The following is a 21430-nucleotide window of genomic DNA, read 5'->3' on the forward strand; positions in this document are numbered from 1 at the left end:
ACTGGGCCCCAAAAAGACACTTGGGGGATCACAGGGCTTCCTTTCTACCACTAACTGAACAGTGAGAAAATAGCACTGGGCAAAGGTTGCTGCTTCTAACTGTGGAGGAAATCCAATTATGCAACTGGTTTCCTCCATCAAAAACTGAGGCTGTGACCAACTTCCCACTGCCTGTAAACACAGATCTCTGAAGTTTTACTCCCAAAAACAAGTGTAAATTTCTTTCCTCTTTAGTGTTTTGTTTTTTTGTAATTACCAAAGTAATGTAGAATACTTGGAACATAAGAAAAAACAGAAAGGAAAAAACAGCAGAAATATTACAGTGAAAAAGAATGTGATTTTTGAGTGTACAATAATAAATAATAACATCATCTAACATTTATGGAGTACCAGGAACCAGAATAAGCATTATAAATGCATTATTTTACTTAATCCTTATAAAAACCTTAAAATATGTACAAGATTACACAGCTATTACATGGCAATTCCAGCCCATGAATCGCTGAACCAGAGTCTGCTCTAAACCGTGACACTAAAGGCCACCCTCCACTACTGTGGCCACTACCACCATTTCAGTACTTTCCGGACCTGGGTGCAAAGGTTTATGTATGTTTTACGGGCTCACTTTGATGATTTTTAATTTGAAATCTCAAGTTTGTATTGTCATGCAAGGGCAAATATGAAAAAGTTACAGGAAGCTTCAAGCTGTCTAGGGCTCTAGGTCTGACTCTTCTCTGGATAGAGAGGGAGCCAGCGCCAACACCACACCAATACCACAGCCAAATCCCCCGCTGGAGACCCTAGGCAGTCAAAGTTTAAGGAAGCTATCTGCAATTAGAGAACAAAAACACTGCAGCCAGCCCACACAGGAATGGAGCTTGGAGCCCTGATCTCCTCTTTTGTTATTAGTGGGTGTGATGAGTATGACAGGCACAGTACCAGGCACTCATTAGTGCATCACACTGATCAAACAGAAAATTCCCAGCAAAGCCTATTAACAGCAACGATGTGGGATTCCAAAAGCCTTCTGAATGAATCAATGAGGCAGCAAATAATATGAGGACTACTGAAATAAAATGGAGGTGTTATTTAAATCATATTGCTAGCAGTATTCTGCACACAGAGTGGTATTTACTGAATATTTGTTGCTGCCAATAAAAAAGCCACCAAGGAAACAGAACAAGGTAAAACTTCATAAGGGAAATCTCTATCTCTTCTGGCCCAATAAAGTCTCCATACACAAAAGGAGTATCGATTCAGTATTCAAAAACATCTAAGATAGTCAACATTATTAGTAGCTAGAGAAATGTACATCAAAACCACCATAAGAGGGGTAATTCCCTGGCGGTCCAGTGGTTAAGATGCCATGCTTCCACTGCAGGGGGCGTGGGTTCAAACCCTGGTCTGGCAACTAGGATCCCAAATGCCACGCGGCCAAAAAACCAAAAACAAAAACCGTAAGACCACTGCACACCCATTAGGATGTACATAAATAACTAAAAAGACAGATGATAACAAAAGTTGGCAAGGATGTAGAGGAACTGGAAACTTCATGCAGTGTAGGTAGGATTGTAAAATGGTGCAGCCACTTTGGAAATTAGTCTGGCAATTCCTCAAAAGGTTAAACATAGTTAATATATGACCCAGCAATTCCACTCCTATGTATATACCCAAGAAAGCTGAAAGCATATGTCTGCACAAAAACCTGTAGACAAATGTTCACAACACAGATTTCCCTGGTGGCGCAGTGGTTAAGAATCTGCCCGCCAATGCAGGGGACATGGGTTCGATCCCTGGTCAGGGAAGATCCCACATGCCGCGGAGCAAATAAGCCCGCTCGCCACAACTACTGAGCCCACGTGCTGCAACTACAGAAGCCCGCTCGCCTAGAGCCCATGCTCTGCAACAAGAAAAGCCACCGCAATGAGAAGCCCATGCACCACAAGGAGGAGTAGCTCTGGCTTGCCACAACTAGAGAAAGCCCACACGCAGCAATGAAGACCCAATGCAGCCAAAAAAAAAAGTTCACAGCAGCATTATTCCTAAAAGCCAAAAAATTGGAAACCATCAAAAATGTCTATCAATTGGGGACTTCCCTGGTGGTCCAGTGGTTTTAAGACTCCACGCTTCCACTGTAGGGGGCGTGGGTTCGATCCCTGGTCGGGAACTAAGATCCCGTAAGCCACACAGCCAAAAAAAAAAAAAAAAAGTCTATCAACTGATGAATGGATATACAAACTGTGGTATATATCAATACAATGGAATTATTCAGCCATAATAATGAATGAAGTACTAATACTTCATTCATACAATATAGATAAAACTTGAAAACACTGAAGTAAAATAAACCAGTCACATATATATTTATGAATAGTTATATATAAAAGACTAAATATTGTATTATTCCACTTATATGATATTCCAGAATAGGCAAATGCAGAGAGACAGAAAGTAGATTTAGTGGTTGCCAGGGGCTGGGGGAAGGGGAAAATAGGGAGTGACTGCTAATGGACACTGGGTCTCTTTTCAGGGTGATGAAAATATTCTGGAATGAGATGGTAATGATAGTTATGCAACTGTGAATATACTAAAAACAAATTTATTTGCATACCTTAAAAGGGAAAATTTTGTGGTATGTGAATTATATCAATAAAACTTTTATTTAAAAAATATAACTGAAGTTCTCCCACTACGATTATTTCCTAAAAAAGACTGGAAGGTAAAACAAAGAATACATTTTATTTTATTTATTTATTTATTTTCATTATTATTATTTTTTTTGGCCACACTGCCTGGCTTGTGGGATCTTAGTTCCCCAACCAGGGATTGAACCCGGGCGCTTGGCAGTGAAAACACGGCATCCTTTCCACTGGACTACCAGGGAATTCCCAATTTTTTTTTTTCAAAGAATACATTTTAGAGTAACATGGTAATTCCTTAGTAAATCCCCCTTCTTTGCCAGGAAGTTGTATTTTAAAAAATCTAGAATCACAGGAAGAAGTGTTTGGGTGAGTAGCGTACCTTTCTGTTTTTCCATGTAACTCCTTCTCTAAACTGTAAGCTCCTTGAGGAAAGTGGTTAAGGCATTTATCTTTATCCTCAACCCTAGCAGAGCGTCACTCAAAATCAGGCAGTCAATAAGTGTGTAGGAAGTCACGTAACATGGCGCTATTTGCTGCTTTCAAGATGTAATTTTATACATTTATAAATAACTGAGCTTTAAAAATGTAAGGGCTGAAAAAGAAGCTACTGAGGAGATGGCATTTAAGCACAGTCTAGAATAGATAAATTTTTAACAAGCAGACAGCTTTTAGTATGGTGAGAAAGAGAATAATATTTCAAGTGGGGATAACAACTCATGAGAAAAGCATGGTAAAGACAGGTAATACACACAGTACATTCAACAAATTGCTACAGTATCCTGGTTTGGAGGGAATATAGAGGAGATGATGAGCTAAGGTACTCGACCATAACCTTATGTCTAGACTTGATTCAGTAAGGTTGGTGAATCACTGTAAGTTTTTAAATTCAGGAATATTATTCTAGAAACAATATGAAAAATAGAAGGAAAATGCTGTAAGCAGAGGAGCCCATTAAAGAGGCTACTGAAATAGCCCAGGTGAAAAAATAAGGTAAGGAATAACTGAATGGCAAAGGGAAGACACAGCAGAGAGAAAATACTACGTAACTTGAGTGACCAAGAAGGTAATGAGGACATTAATAGAGAGAAGGAAAGAGGGGAAGAAGCACGTCAGATGAGCAATGGGGATTTGTTTTGGACAAGGCACAGAATCCCAGGAACATACAATCAGATTACACAAAATCTGTAACAGATATATAAACATATATAAATGTGCGTGTGTGTGTACGCACGCCTGTGTGTGAGTGAGTGAGACAGTGTGAGCCAAGCGATAACAGGAGCTATCAGAAACACAAATAAGAGACAGGAGAAATTTTTTTTCTATTTCACTATACAGCAAATTCTTACTCCTTAAAATGTTAAATGTACTAAACTTTAACTAAAAATTACCACTTACCTGTACTTCTCTGACAACCTGCAAACAATCAGGCAAGGAGAAGCCAATAGGTAGACCAACTTTAGCTGGTGTTTTGAATTTGTCTCCTATCTTAAATGGGACATCATCAAGGTAACTGAAAGTCCCTACAATCAAAAATAAAGTACAAAATATCAGCAAAGAACTTATTATTTGTTTTGGTATAATCTTACATCTAGGATACAACATTAATTTATGCTATCCTAAGACTAGAAGTTACAGAGTTCCTTCTCTGACTGCTTACCTTCTCCTGACCCTAGATCTCTAATAAGGACTCCTATTTGAGGTTACTTGATCTTATTAGGGTTTATATTCACTTATACTTAGCATAAAAGCCAAAGTACTCATAGTAGCCTAAAAGTCCTCCCCGACGTCCATTACCTCTCTTGCCCTCAATTCCTGGCTCACTGAACTAAGTCACAGTGATCCTCTGTTCCTCAACTATGACATGGTCAAAACTACTTCAAAAATTCTGCACTGGCTGCTTCCTCTAACTGGAATGTTCTTCCCTCAGATATTCACATGGCTTACTCCTTCACCTCCTTCAAGTCTTTGCTCAAATGGCACTTTCTAAGTGAGGCTTACCCTGACCACCCTATTTAAAATTACTACCACACCCTCACTGCAGTAATCCCACATTATCATCTATCTTTTCTCCATAGCACTTATTACCTTCTAACATATATGTAATTTGCCTTTTAATTATATTTATTGTCTGTCTTGCCCAGTGGAATATAAGCTCCCTGCAGGTAAGTATTTAAGTCTGTTTTATTCACTGATGTAGTCTCAAAACCTCAGCACTTCCTGGTACATATTAGGCACTTATTAAATATTGATGATAGAATCTTCACAAAAGAACCTCCTTGATTAGGATTTCTTTAGTAAGAATCATTTTTTAATTAACACAAAGAACTACTCTAGATTTTTTTTTAAGCTACATTCTAGAGATATGGAAATATTTAAGAAGTACAGCACTTATGGAAAAAAGGAAAACCAGACAAGACCATGGGAATCAGACCAGGATTATCAGGAGACACAAACCATACACAACTGAACTGCTTTAACTCCCTAAATGTTCTCTGCCCATCACAGATGCATAATACAGAAAGATCGGGACATTATCATCGATTTATAGGGTCAGACAAAAATGAGAGTGGTTCTTGTATGTGACTCTCACTAGGTATACACTCCAAATCAGGTCATGATTTCTTTTCTGGACCAGGTTTGGGGCTAACTTAACTGGCAGAAGCATCAGGGAGAATGAAACATAGTTCATAAAATAAATTTTGCTTTTTGAGTATTAGCAGCTAGTAAAATAAGGCTTACTTCTGGGTCTCACACTAGTATATTTTCTTGAGTGCTCATGTCCAGAATAAGACAATTACACCTCTTCCATAAAGAGATTTCTCTTCCTTTTAAGAACTCTGTAGATTTCAAGACTTATCAAGCAAGGTCAGGATATACTTGTAATCTTGTCATCATTCCCATTTCCCAAGGTAGATATTGCTCTGATATACCTGAAATCCTCCAAAAGAAAGAAGAATAGGCCCCCTCTCCCACTCCTGGGGGAGGGCGTCTACCTCTTTCCCATATAACTTCTAGCTAGAATTAAAACATTTTAACTATCTCTCACTCAGCTAGCAAATTAAATCTACAACTGTGTTCAATTTAATAATTTTTCTGAGGCATAACCATAACTGTTAACACTCTAGCAAAGTTTCCAAGTTGGTCATACCTTTGTAAGTGTTCTCTCAGCTGGCAATGCCTGTCACATTCCCACCCTTATTTACTTGATTAATTATGTCTTGCCCTTTAAGAATGAGCTTAAGAACAACTCCCTTCTCAATCTCAGAATAGGTCTTACCATTCTGTATTGTTAATAGTTTGTTTCCTTATACTACTCCCCACCCTGCACCAGAGACTTTGATCAAGGATTTGATCAAATTCCTATCCACACCCCCCCAAGCTCAGCATAACATCCAGCAGATGAGATTTGCTCAATGAGAATAAATAAAGAAGACATGGTCTTACACTTCTCTTGTATTTAACTCTCACACTAACTCACACTCAATTAGTATTTATTAAAATTCAAAATGATTTACCTAAAATGGCAAAGCTAGTCCTGAAAATGTTTTAACAGAGTACTCATGCAAGATGTAAGCACATTTCTAAGGTTCTGCAGAAAGTCACAAAAATGTACCAGAGGTACCAAAAAAAAGTATCAGGTACCATCACAGCTTGCCAACAAAACTCTGGTTATAACACTAAAACCTTCTGCCACTTATAAAATGCTTTATATTATAGAGATCAAAAGCAACGCTCTTTTTAATTGTAGAGAACTTTTATCCGTCTTCCATGGAAACAGGTGCTCAAAAGTTACTGAAAGTTAGAGTCTAACTTTGGCTAGTGCCCTGATTAACTGGAAACAAAGCTGGAACTAGCATTTTCTAGGAAGCATTGGAAAGATTTACAGTCAAGTTAATAATCACAAAAATTAAGTCTTTTGTTTAAGAAAATTTTAAGTATACATTCAAAGTAGGTTCATTATATAACGCACACATATTAGAAAAATCCTATCTATAATAACACTTATATGCATATATGATATACAAATCTAAGAAAACCTATCCACATTAATACTAACAAAATTTTCTTAATTGAATACTTCTATTATAGATTGGTAATGGGGAGTTGAGGGGAGGAAACCATCTGTTAAAAAGTACTATACTTGAGATATCTGAGCCAAATGATAATATCTTTCAAGAAGGGTGTTCAGTTTCCTTGCCTACCCTTTCAGTTAGGAAACTATGACAGTGTTGTATACACTGACAATTTATATTCTATAAATGGAACTAGGCCCTGGCTTAGAGACAGACCAGGGCCTTAGAGACAGACCAGATCAACTGCTGTTTCCCTTCATTAGCACCAATTACAGGTAATTGCTTTAAAAAGCAGTTTCATTTCACTAACAAAGCCAATGCCAAGGTGACTTAGCACATCTTCTAACCTTCCCCCTCCCCGCTTTAAGCTCTGTTAACCGGGAATGAGTAAACAGTTTTGTGATTATTGGGAGGAGGGGGTAGGGCTAAAGGGCAAAAAGGCATTAAGAGGCGGCAACAAGAAAAGCAACTTTTTGAATGATGGCCAGAGACTACCATAAGTACAATGAATGATGTTGCTGTGAGGATTAAAAAGAACATTTTTGCAAATATAACCAACTATGCCTTAGGAACTATTCATTTTTATCCAATATATCAGAATATCTATTTAAAGACATCAATTTCTCTTATTTCTCAATACATTTTATTTTTTAAATAGATTCAATAAAAACTCAACCACATGGCCCAGAGAATTAAGCACTGTGGTTAACAATCTTCTGGCTCACCCCCAAGTACCTTTTAGTTTCAGTCTTTATTACTGAAAATCTTTCTAAGATGTCTGAGCCCATTTTCCTCAGTTCCATTTAGAAAAAAGAAAGTACATCTCTGATGGCTGTGGCAGTTCCTTGAAGTCAGGTTCTGCACACTGCTCGCCATTATGCTATGGTGGAAGGAACTGGGCTGAACGTGTAATGACTCAGGATAAATTCTGGGAAGGTTTCATTCTGTTTCCTTTCTTTCTAAATTGCTGATAATGTTTATGATCTTGTGACCTGCCTGTTTTTCTGAAAAAAGGTAATTCCATGTGGGGAGAGAAATTCCTAATAGAGGGTAGCAACTGGATTATGCTTAATTCAGATTTTACTGTGCGTTCAAATTGAGGTTTTTGAAAAAGAAGAATAAAACAGATCAAACTCAAAATTAACTGAAAATTGCAATCCCATGACTATCATTACCTTAAAGCTGTAAGTCAGGTAACACTTGCAAAATTACATCAATAGATAAATAGAGCGAGACACACGCATACACACACACACACACACACACACACACAATTATACAGATATCAATACAGGATGTGAAGTCAAAAGAAAATGTTACTCATGTCCTAACAAAAAACAAGATAACTTACAAAATCAGCTTTTTAATATGCAGCATCTGGCATTAAATTTTAAAAAAGACACACAAAAAAGGAAGAAAATGTGATCCGTCATCAAGAGAAGAAACAGCCATCAGACCCAAATTCAGGGGTAGCCAAGATACTGGAATTATCAGAGAACTTTAAAATAACTATAATAAATATGTTAAAGGATCTAATAGAATAGGTGAACATGTGTGAGCAGGTAGGGAATTTCAACAGAGAGATGGAAATAGAAAGAGACAAATGGAAACGCTAAAAATGAAAACTTAAGTATCATAGAAAAAAAATTTTGATAGTTCATAAGCCAGGCTATGCTAATCAGAAGACAATACTCATAAGATGAAAGAATCAAAGAACTTGAAATTAAGTCAAAAGAAATTAAAAGAATTGAAACACAAAGAGAAAAAAAGAAAAAAAAAAGGAACAGAGCCTTAAGAGATCTCTGGGACAATATCAAACAGCCTATGCATATGTGATTAGAGTCTCAAAAGGATAAGAGAGAGACATGGAGCAAAAGAAATGTGAGAAGAGATTATGGCTGCAAATTTTCAAAAGTAGTAAAAGACATCAACTAACAGATCCAAGAAGTTTAGCTAACTCCAAGCAGGATAAATACATAGAAAATCAAACCAAGGTACATCATAGTTGAAATGTTGCAAACAAAAGAAAGTCTTAAAAGAAGGGGGATGGGCAGCATATGACATACAGGAGAACAATGATTAAATGATGGCTGACTGCTCTACATTACTCTGTACTTAAAAAGCAATAACAGATTGGGATTTCCCCAGCAGTACAGTGGTTAAGACTCCGCACTTCCACTGCAGGGGGCACGGGTTCGATCCCTGGTCGGGGAACTAAGATCCCATATGCCGCACAGTGTGAACAAAAAATTAAAAAACAATAATAAAAATAAGAAAACAATCTAAAATAAAACACCTTTTTCTATCACTCAATAGAAAAAGTATTTCAATATCTTAGTAGAAATTAAACCAAGAGAAAAATAAACCTTTCCAGAAGTTAGCTAAATGGTCATAAATATGACAGCTTGGCATTTCAAAGGAGGGAGTTTAGTTTTATTAAGTCCAATTACAGAGACTTATTTTTTTCCCAAATTAGAATATCAGGGCATTTTTCCAGATATTAAAAGAGTAACTTATCTGTTTGCTGAAACATTTTAAAAAATCCTTTAAAAGTCACTTCTGGAAAATAACTTTTTTCTTAGATTAAACAAGTGGAAAATGAGTCAAAAATTAAAGAGAATTGACAGTCGGAAAGGCGTGCTTTAAACTAAGCCAAAGGTTTGCAATTTGCATGATATAAGGACAATATTTTTAAAGGCCTTTGAAAAGTAACTGTTTGTATTTCTTATTCTATCATTTAGGGGTATGTGGTTATTAATGACAGTGGAAGAAGTTCAACCTCAGTTGAAAAGAATGAACTTGAAGAAAAATCAAATACTAGTGCTAAGACAGCACAGCATAAGATATAGTCAGCCCAAGTATTTAAACAGAATAAAAAGCATTTTCATATCCAGTCATGAGAGCAGTTGTCACCTCCTTGTCCACACCCCAAGTGCCCTAGAATTACACACACTCTCTCTCTCTCTCTCTCTCTCTCTCTCTCTCTAACCCCGAGTCAGATAATACCTAACTTGGGGGGAACCAACCCAGAGGCTCATAAACTAAAATGTTCCCGTCAGATACGCCCTTGACCAAAAGATACAAAAACTTCAGCTATATGATGCTAGCCACTATATGATCAAGCAAGAAGCACCATAACTGGGGTGGCCATTTTTAGCCCTGTGCACTCTACACAAGTAGGCCAAAAAAGCAAGTCTATAAACAGAAGAATAAAAATGGAGCACATCTGCAGAGAAAAGCAGTGAAAGATGGAGGGAGTAGTAGCCTCAGTTTCCTGGCTTTCTAATTTCAGCCTTGTAAGGCCAGTCTGAATTTGATTTCCTGCATGCAGATGCCTACAAGATTGCCTATTAAATATTCTCCACCTATTCCCTTTAATTTCTATTCCTTAAACTACATGATATCTAAAAATAAGATTCGTTATTCTAACAGCCCAACTAAAGCCACTGAAATTCAAGTAGGAGCTTAGCAAATTAAAGCAGAAGCAGCCAAAGAGAGAAAGAGAAAATCCTTCTCAAATTTTACTCAGGTAGAGCATTTCATTTAAACAATAAAATTTTGGTTAGGAATGTAAAGAGATGGAGGAAGGCCTAAAAAAATAAGTCATCATTGATCAGGTAACTTCAGAATTATAATCTTCTCTCTGGATTGTTGAGCTGGAACATATAAACTGGGGTCCAACTTATTTTCACTCCAATCAAAAAGGAGTTTCTAAAGATTCAAGATAGAAAACATATCTTTTGAAATAAGATTATAAATTTAAGTTTTTCATTTTTGCTCTTTTCTCTCCCTAGGTCTTTCCTCTCTCCTTGGCTCTGTCCTCTCTTTTCCCTTGAGAAAGTGATCAGAGGCAACTACAGATCTGCCTCTCTATATCATTTGAAGACTTTGAAAGAGCCCTGTAATAATCCTTAAACAACAGGAGATACCTTACCTGAAGATCTGATGCCTGACAGGTTATACAGAATGCAAATTCCAGAGCCTGAATGACTTAATTCCAAAAGAATTTAACAAAACATACGCAAGCAATGTATGTAAGTATATGCACAGTGGCAGTTCAAAATATTAAAGCTGTTGTATAAAAATATACAAGCAAGTTAAAAACCAAGGAACTGCTGCACCACCCTGACTCAGAAAAGTGATATTATCAAGTAACCATTTGTAGATCAGAAGAGTATAACGATACATGTTGCCACACAGTCTAACAAATCATTCTTACAATGACACGATTTTTTAAATGGAACATTAGTTTTAAAACCCCTTTTAAAATAATTGTGTTGTCTGGATATTTCTGATGTTTAATTCTTATCTTTGTACAAAAAGAGGGTCTAATTTTAACTTCTTAGGTACCTCCATTCCTATCAAATGCAGATAATAAAAGTTTATTAATGTACTCCATTTTGGAAGGCCATATCTTAGAAAAAGATGATAAACTATTAGTTACAAACGCAAAATTGTAATTACTACTACTGATACTTCTGGAATATATTGATCTGCTAATCATGTCTTATTTGTAGTAAATCATTTCTTTTTATGGGAGGAGAAACCTAAACCAAAACATCATAAAACGTTAACTAAAGGCTTAGAATTTTTCACATCTGATGGAGAAGAGATGGATTTTTCACACCTGATGGAGAAGAGATGGACCTTCTCCTGATGGAGAAGGAATGGTAACTACTTCAAAATACTGCTGAAAAACAACAAAAATAGGCAGACTCCCTATCCACCTCCAGCAGTTTCAAGTACAATAAATACAGAGATACTCTACAGTTTATCCATTTGAACTTCACATTAAAGTTATGTGAAGTCCTATGGAATGAATGTTACATTGTTGTACAACTTTATTTTCCTCAAGCCGCTCATTTAAATAAACAAAAAGGGACACTTACTTAATGTGATTTCAAATTCTCTGATCAGATCAAAACTTAAACCATGATATCTAACAGTCCACTTACCATGAAAATCTGCACCCAACTTCTTAGAAGCCATTTAGAACCTGAAAAACAAAGAAATATTTCTTAGGCGCATTATGCCTTGAGGGGATACAAACAAACCATTATAAGAAAATTGAGGATTTCCCAGGTTGCGCAGCGGTTAAGAACCCGCCTGCCGATGCAGAGGACGCGGGTTCGACCCCTGGTCCCGGAAGATCCCACATGCTGCGGAGCAACTAAGCCCGTGCGCCACAACTACTGAGCCTGCGCTCTAGAGCCCACAAGTCACAACTATTGAGCTCATGCGGCACAACTACTGAGCCCACACACCGCAACTACTGAAGCCCTCGTGCCTAAGAGCCCATGCTCCTCAACAAGAGAAGCCACTGCAATGAGAAGCCCATGCACTGCAACGAAGGGTAGTTTCCGCCTGCCGCAACTAGAGAAAGCCGCAGGCAGCAACAAAGACCCAACGCAGCCAATCAATCAATAAATAGCTTAAAAAAAGAAAATTCAGACTACAAAAAGAAACTAGAAGACTAAAAGGTTCCAGGACTGACATAACCCTCAAACTTCTCAGTCCCAAAGTCTCAAAAAAGAAAGCAGAAAGGGGGAGAAACCACTTTTCCAGAAAAAAAACATTTCTCAATCTGCATGTTCTGGAAAATAAAAACATTAGAACAGCAAACTGGCCATTGACCAATTTATACACAAACTGTCAAAAAAAATTACTAAACATTTATCTTCCTGATATAAGCTACTAATGTCAATATTTGTAGTTCTGTCAAGATTTTTTATATATCCCATTTTATTCAGTATGTAAATATAGACCTTTTACTGACAAATGTAACTGTAAGACTGACATTTCTGAATTAGGGAATCAATGACATACAACCTTCTGTACTGTTTTAATTTTGTATACAATTTCAAAAAAGGGGAATTCCCTGGCAATCCAGTGGTTAGGACTCGGAGCTTTCACTGCCAGGCTGGGTTTAATTCCTGGTTGGGGAACTGAGATCCCACAAGCCGTGTGGTGTGGCCAAAAAAAAAAAAAATCCAAAACAGGAAGGAAGAAAAACCCATAAAACCACACATCTAGCTTAGTATTATCTTTGCACTTTGAGCAGTACAAAGTCCTTTTCTTGCAAAGACAATCTGAGACCTTCAACCTAAAAGTTTATTTCCCTTGATATGATGTTTAGATCTTTAACTTGCCTGAGACATAAGCATATAATGAATATATGGTATGATTTCTACTAGTCTGTATTACCTACAGTACAATGCAAGGCATCATACTTAAAATGATCTACAGGCATACCTCATTTTATTGCACTTCACTTTACTGCGCAAATTGAAGGTATGCTCAACCTTGCATTCAGCAAGTCTGAGGCCTAAGGCGCCATCTTTCCAAGAGCATTTATTTGCTCACCTCGTGTCTGTGTCACATTTAGGTAATTCTCACCATATTTCAAACTTTTTCATTATAATTGTATTTGTCATGGTGATCAATGACCTTCGATGTTACTATTATAATTGTTATGACATTTTTTAGCAATAACCTTTTTTTTTTTTTTTTGGCTGCATCAGGTCTTAGTTGCAGCACGTGGGAAATTCATTGTGGCACGCAGGCTTCTCTCTAGTTGTGGCTCGTGGGCTCTGTAGTTGCGGCACAAAGCTCTCTAGCTGTGGCCCACGTGCTCGGTAGTTGTGGCCCTCGGGCTTAGTTGCCCACCCCCCCACCCAGCATATGGGATCTTAGTCCCCTCACCAGAATATAACTTCTACATGCACTGGGCAACCAAAAAACCTTGCATGACTTGCTTTATTGTGATATTCGTTTTACTTCAGTGGTCTGGAACTGAACCCACAATATCTGAGGTATGCCTGTATGTTCTGCTGTAAGTTTTTTTTAAAGAAGGCGAGTATATTGCACCTATCATGTGAAAAGTATTCAAAATAATTAAATCTGTACAGGATTTTAAGAAACTGACAAGTTGATTTTAAAATTTACATGTAAAGGCAAAGGAAACAATAGCCAAAACAATTTTGAAAAAGAACAAAGCTGGAGAACTTACCACCTAACTTCAAGACTTACTATTAGAGTAATTAAGACAGTATGGAAATGGCATAAATATATCACACAGACCAACAGAACAGAGTACAGATAGACCCATATGAAAAAAATGTCCCGAAGATGTACCATAACGACCAACCACGCAAGTACTTTAGGCTGTACTTCACTGAGAAAAGAATTCAAACTGACCCAGATATGTGTAGAGCAGAAGAGCTGCGTGCTGTGAAGTATGCAACAAGTGGATTTTTTGTTCAAAATGAAATTAAAATAATGACAGTGGAAAAAAAAAAGAAATATACCCATATGCATATAGTTAACTGATTTTCAACAAAGGTGCAAGGCAATTCAAAGAGGAAAGGATAGTCTTCTCAACAAATGATGCCAGACATTTGTATGCAAAAAATAAACCTCAATCCATACCTTGCACCGTATATAAAAATTAACTCAGGGGGATGGGGAAATTATGGCTAAGAACTACAGGGTTTCTTTTGGGGGTGATGAAAATATTCTAAATGTGATTATGGTGATGACTGCACAACTCTGTGAATATACTAAAAGCCACTGGATTGTACACTTTAAATGGGTGGACTGTATGTGATATGCTAATACACTACAACAACTTGGATGAATCTCAAATGCATTATGGTAAGTGAAAGAAGCCAAACTCAAAAGGTTACATACATATATGTATGGAATAGGATTCCATTTACAATATTCCAGAATAGGCAAAACTACAAGAACAAAAAAGTAATCTAGCTACTGGACACTAATAGTGGGGGAAGGAACTGACTATATAAAAGGGAATGTGGGAATTTTTTGAAGTTATTGAAACTTCTATATTTGATTGCACTAATGGTTACAGGACTATATGCATTTGTCACAAATCACAGAACTGAAAACAGGGTAAATTTTACTTTGTGTAAATTATACCTTCAAATTTTTAAAAAGTGTATATATATATACCCATCACATTGAAATTAGATAAAATAGAATCACTGAATAACACTAATAATATTTTAAGCTACTCCACTAGGAGTAGAATAAAGTTTCATTTTTAAAATGCCAAAATTCAAAATAACATATTATATGGCTGTACCAAATTCTATTAGTATGCTTTCTGCCTGATGACAAGGGTTTTCTACAGTGAAGTATGGTTTCTAACAATGGATTTCTTCCCAATTTAAAAGCAAAAAAAAAAATTTAAGTGCAAGTATATCAGTTTATCTCTCTCTTAGCTTAGGCTCCTTTAGAAAGAAAGAATGAAACACAAGTTGAAAATTACAAATTCAATTAACATTATTTTAACATTATGTCTTTAACTGGTAAAATACCTTTTAAACTTCGCAAAGAGCAAGGCTAAAACCGTTTTTACAATGCAGTCATCATGGCTAGCAGGAACCAAATTTCTCTATGGGGTGATGAAAATGTTCTAAAACTGACTGTGGTGATAGTCCCAAAACTCTGTGAATATACTAAACACTGTTGAATTGTATTCTTAAATGGTTGAATTGTATGAGATATGAATTATATCAATAAAGCTGTTACCAAAAAAAAAAGTAGCTCTGAATTTGATAAGGTATGCAAACTAAAGAATGATTATTTAGGTACAGAGGAAGGGAAAGGAAAGATGAGTGATATTTTTTCACTTTCATAATGGCTATTATGAGTGAAATAAGTAACAATTTCAGTCATTGGTAAAAGAGAAATTTATTCATTAATTTTTACAATCTGAAGGATAATAAATTAACTCTCTTTAGTGGGGGGGGGGGGGAAGCAGCTACCAAACAAACAAAACAAACCACTTCCAATAGCCCATTCTTGATTCTAACTTTGCCAAGGCCACTTCACAGAGGCATTTCCGTAGCTTATTTCACATCCCAACTTATCTGTCCTACATTGGTTAGAAAGTCATACTATAACAGTAGCAAGAGCATATATTTGTCCTGACGTCCAGTGATGCCACATTGTAGGTAGTGTAGGTGACCCCATATTAAGGCCTAATAGCCAGCAAATGTCATTCAAGTATAGTTTTAAGTGTCAACAGCGAACAGTTACTGTGCCATTTCCATTAGTCACAGAAAGTTACTGGTTAGTTAACTGCTATGGACTTAACCACAACACTGAGTAGAAGACAAAGGTTGTGCTCAACCCCTTTAAGGAAAAAAAGTATTATGGAAAAAGTAAGTATTCACAGATTTTAAAAGAAACGACGTTTTTTAATTTGTGAAAAGAAAAACATCGGAAGGAAATACATTAAACATATTTAAAGTGGCTACCTCTAAGTGGTAGCACTAGGAATAATTCATAAAATTTTTCTACAGTTTCTGAACACTGTATGGCAAACAAATATTAATTTTATAATTTCTTCAACGCTTTACTTTAAAAGTTTTCCAGCATGATATTGGCATGAAACATTCTGGTTGATATTCTACTAGTTAATGGAGAGCTAAAATTTTAAAGTATATGGATCATCAATTTTCAAAGAACCAACAAACCACACTGAAAATGATTTAACTTTCTTCTATGTATAGAAGACATTTCATAGACTCTTACAGGCTTCAGAGTCATCATAATGTACATAAACCACAATAATACAGGGAAACTTTTAAACCCAGAAGCAAGATTCTTGGCAGCCTCAATCTTCCCACAGAGGTACGGACCAGAAATGTATTTTTTCTAAATCTCTGTTGAAAGCAGCAGAATCTAAGCATCCAGCAATGAGACCTGGGAATATGCTCACAGACAGGTGCAGGAAATCAGTGTTTTCATCTCTGTGTTCCTAATATTTATTGATATTGTGGGATATCAGCTGTTTGAAGCAGCAGCTGTTTTTGAGAGGTAAATGGCTTGGGAGAGGCTCTGATTTCTTTTTGGAGGGGGGGACTCTGATTTAATAAATAATTCTGTGAACAAGCTAACATCAGGAATGTTTTAAAGAAGTTCCACCAAATTTAAATGAATTTTTTTCCCTCGAAGAGTTTTGAATTTTATTTTGTTTTTTTATATAGCAGGTTCTTATTATTTATTTTATACATATTAGTGTATATATATCAATCAAATTTAAATGAATTTTTAATGGCTTTTTTAAAAACGCCTCAACCAAAGAAAACCTACAGAAAGGGAGAAAATATTGAAAATTATCTATCTGAGGGACTTGTATCTAGAATATATAAATAACTCTACAATTCAATAATAAAAAGACATCCAATTAGAAAGTTGGCAAAAGAATCTGAATAGTCAATTCTCCAAAGAAGATAATACACAAATGACTAAGAAGCACATGAGATGTTTAACACATTTTTCACTAGTCAGGGAAATGCAAATCAATAACTACACCCTACCCCATTAAAACATGCATATTGGGACTTCCCTGGTGGTGCAGTGGTTAAGAATCCACCTACCAATGCAGGGGACGCGGGTTTGATCCCTGGTCCAGGAAGGTCCCACATGCTGAGGAGCAACTAAGCCCGTATGCCACAACTACTGAAACCTGCGCATCTAGAGCCCATGCTCCGCAACAAGAGAAGCCACCACAATGAGAAGCATGCGCACCACAGCGAAGAGTAGCCCCCGCTCACCTCAACTAGAGAAAGCCCACGTGCAGCAACGAAGACCCAACACAACCAAAAATAAATAATAAAATTAAATTAAAAAAAGAAACATGCATATTATCAGCAACAAAGCAAAATTTGTTGAAAAGACTAATAAATGAAAATTAAAACACAGTACCCCTTATTACTAAAAAACAGGTGAAAATTCTTTAAAATTATGCCTCAATAGAGCTGATAAAATGCAGATTATCTAGGGGTTTTCTTTAAATATTAAAAGAGTTCACTGAATGTAACTCCTATTATATTTTCCACAAACCATAAGAATATGAGAAATCCATCCATATTTGGTCACTTAAAGATTTTTCTAATGTCTGCTATGCAGTAACACTTCACTATCTCTGAAGTATCAAAAGCATTTTAGGGCTTCCCTGGTGGCGTAGTGGTTGAGAGTCCGCCTGCCAATGCAGGGGACACGGGTTCGTGCCCCAGTCCGGGAAGATCCCACATGCTGCGGAGCGGCTGGGCCCGTGAGCCATGGCCACTGAGCCTGCGCGTCTGGAGCCTGTGCTCCATAACAGGAGAGGCCACAACAGTGGGGGACCCGCGTACCACAAAAAAAAAAAAAAAGCATTTTAATAGCTACTTAGGGTCAACTTTTTTTTCCTGGAACATCCGAGCAAAATTAAGTGGTGGGTGGGTGGGTGGGTGGGTGTGTGTGTGTGTGTGTGTGTGTGTGAGCTACCACATAAACTTCCTATATTTTATTTAATTGTAAATACTTATTTTATAATACTTTCCTATAATCTAAATGTTCAATCATGAAAATGATTAAATTATGGAAAATTCAGAAAATAGGTTGTGATGGCACAAAGAGTGTTCATTAAAAGCATATAAGTGATGGGAAATAAGTATAAGTTTTAAAATGTTTTTACAAGTTGCTTTTCCTAAGTAACAAATGTACACAAAACAAGACTGAAAAGAATGTATTTGCCCCAAATGTAAAATTACAAATGCTCACGTGAGAAAAAAAATCTTAAGCATCATAAATTTCCGCTAAAATAAATATAAATGCTTCTATTAAATATAAATGCTTCTACTAACAATAACACACTTTTTTTTTTTTTTTTTTGCGGTACGCAGACCTCTCACTGTTGTGTCCTCTCCCGTTGCGTAGCACAGGCTCCGGACGTGCAGGCTCATCAGCCATGGCTCACGGGCCCAGCCGCTCCACGGCACGTGGGATCTTCCCGGACCGGGACACGAACCCATGTCCCCTGCATCGGCAGGCGAACTCTCAACCACTGCACCACCAGGGAAGCCCCGTACACACATTTTTAATTCATAAACTTTACACTAATAAAGTGTAGAACTCCCTGAAGCAACCAAGAATTAAAAGCAATGTTTTATTTTGCTGGTTCAATGCCACTTTAGTTCATATGCTACAGGAAGAAAACCGGATAACTTAAAATTTTGAATCACTGATTAAAGACATCTAAGAACAAAGAGAGATGGGGAAATAGGTAACAAGAATAGAACTGCAGGGAGAGAAGGAGTTAGAATGAAAGAGGCAGAAGAGATAGAGTAAGGAATGAAAAAAGGGAAAGGTGAGGAGGGTAGGGGAAAGGAAGTAAGGGTAGGAGACCAGGAGAATGAAAACATATTAGCAAGGCCCAGGCAGCTTCGTAAGGGGAAGAGAAAGCCCAAGGGCAATTTAATATTAATGTTCTAATTTTCTTTCTTCCCTTTCTTGTATCATCATTAAATTACACACTACAAACATCTTCCCAATACAAAACAGCAATTTAACAACTCAGTAAGCTATCCCAATCACACAATGTGAGCTGTAATCAGGAATTTCCCAAGATGCAAATTAATCCTGGAAATTCTCCAATTTACAGAGAAAGACGGCTTTGGAAATCATCAAATTTCAAGTCTGAAAACCAAGTTAACACCCATACAACATATATATGACAAAAATCACATGTGTAGGGAATTCCCTGGCATAGTCCAGTGGTTGGGACTCAGTGGCTGGGACTCCAAGCTTTCACTGCCAAGGGCGCGGGTTCAATCCCTGGTCGGGGAGCCAAGACCCCACAAGCCCTGTGGCATGGCCAAAGAAAAAGAAAACAAAATCACACACGTAGATGCCATTAAAATGTCAAAGCCATGTGGCACAGCCAAAAGAAAAAAAAAATCACACATGTAAATGCCATGAAAATGTCAATACTAGACTATATTATACTCACTGACAAAAAGCTTTCTTCTCTCTCAGGTCTCAAGAGACATTTTGGAGCCTCAGTTTCTTCATGGGTAAGATAAGGGTAGTAGACTGAATAATCAGCCAACTCTAAACATACCATAAATCTATAATGGTATAATAAAATGAAGGAAAAATATTCATGTTTCCAAATTAAATATTCAGTATTCAGGTTAAGTGATATCATTTACACAGTAACGTCTTAAAGATGTCTTTAGGGACATCCCTGGTGGTACAGTGGTTAAGAATCTGTCTGCCAATGCAGGGGACACGGGTTTGATCCCTGGTCTCGGAAGATCCCACAGAGCAAATAAGCCCGCAAGCCACAACTACTGAGCCCATGTGCCACAACTACTGAAGCCTGCGCTCCTTGAGCCCATGCTTTGCGACAAGAGAAGCCACTGCAATAAGAAGCCCGTTCGCCGCAACTAGAGAAAGCCCACGCGCAGCAACGAAGACCCAATGCAGCCAAAAATAAATAAATAAAACAAATTTATGGGGCTTCCCTGGTTGCACAGTGGTTGAGAGTCCGCCTGCCGATGCAGGGGACACGGGTTCGTGCCCCAGTCCGGGAAGATCCCACATGCCGCGGAGCAGCTAGGCCGTGAGCCATGGCCGCTGAGCCTGCGCGTCCGGAGCCTGTGCTCCGCAATGGGAGAGGCCACAACAGTGAGAGGCCAGCGTACCACAAAAAAAAAAAAAAAAAAAAAATTATTGTATAAATAAATAAATAAAGATGTCTTTACTGGCAAAATTAAAAGTTGGCAACCATGTTAAACACCTTGCCATTTTGGAAAAGAGGGCAGTATATCTATGTGAATATGGAAACAAATAAGGATAAGACATAGTCTTATAATGGTGGTTATATCTGGGTGATGGGTTTACAGGTGAGGCTTTTGGTTTTTTCTTTTTATGCTATTTGCTTTCCAACTTTCCTATATTGAGAACAAATCTACCAACTGACATACATACACATACTTTGTAATTAAGGGAAAAAAAATATAGTGAGCAACAGAGGGAAAACAAACCCCAGACATTGATAAGAGAACTATTTTTTCTTATTTTTTTCCCCTTGTGCTGTCTGCTAAAATGAGCAAATGCCACAATAGTGCTTTTCCAAAGAAGCAGAACTATTAACAATTTATAGCCTGTCATGTAGGTTGTGTTTCAAACTGACGCTTGAATTTTCAATAGCTGTGGGGAAAATGATGTAAAACACAGAAAAGATGTACAATATTGCAGTGGGTTTTTTTAACTGTTAGTGCATTATTGCACTGAGCATAGTAAATATCTGTGATAGACTGAATATTAGTTCTAATCTTATTTTTGACTTTGGGAACCCAAAATAAAGGAAGTGATGTTTTCATGTTAAAACAAAACAAAACAAAAAGAGAAACAATATAGTATGTAACTAGTAAAAGGTTGTAATCTCAGAGACAGAAGAAAGAATAAATCGGAGGTTTCTAGACCACTAAGAATACCTGAAAACATACAAATGGTTCTAGGTAACAGACTTCATGGAAGTGTAATAGGTGTCCTACTTTACTGACGATAAAGAATGCAATCCATGATGAAAAGCAGAATACACCTTTTCAAGTACCCACAGAACACTTTACAAAAAACTGAGTAATTATTAGGCCACAAAGAAAATTCCAATGAATTTCAAAAATCAACAGTAGCACAGCCAATAGTCAAAAGGCAAAAAATTATAATTTAATTACATCAGAAAACAAAAAAGTCCTACTACCTGAATTACTAAACTGTCTCTTACAGAACTCATGGATCAAAGCAGGAACCAAAAGGGAATTCCCTGGCAGTCAAGTGGTTAGGACTCCACGCTTCCACTTCTGGGGACCCAGGTTCGATCCCTGGTCAGGGAACTAGGATCCCACAAGCCGC

At 37.2% G+C, this 21430-nt stretch overlaps 1 protein-coding gene across 2 annotated transcripts in view; it reads right to left on the reverse strand.

Moving 5' to 3' along the window:
• UBAP1 (ubiquitin associated protein 1) overlaps window positions 1-21430 on the reverse strand; it is a gene marked incomplete at its 5' end in the record, with an annotated part of 55683 nt that overhangs the window by 12293 nt on the left and 21960 nt on the right. Inside the window, 2 exons of one of the 2 annotated variants that reach the window (XM_079927060.1) lie at window positions 4038-4162; window positions 11671-11711. In XM_079927060.1, coding sequence (XP_079783186.1) covers window positions 4038-4162; window positions 11671-11704 — 159 coding nt within the window. Of the gene's footprint in view, window positions 1-4037; window positions 4245-11670; window positions 11712-21430 lie in introns of those variants that run through there. The other variant, XM_079927059.1, reaches the window with a different exon arrangement.

The sequence above is a fragment of the Stenella coeruleoalba genome, assembly GCF_951394435.1.
Source record: "Stenella coeruleoalba genome assembly, chromosome: 7".
Classification (NCBI taxonomy): domain Eukaryota; kingdom Metazoa; phylum Chordata; class Mammalia; order Artiodactyla; family Delphinidae; genus Stenella; species Stenella coeruleoalba.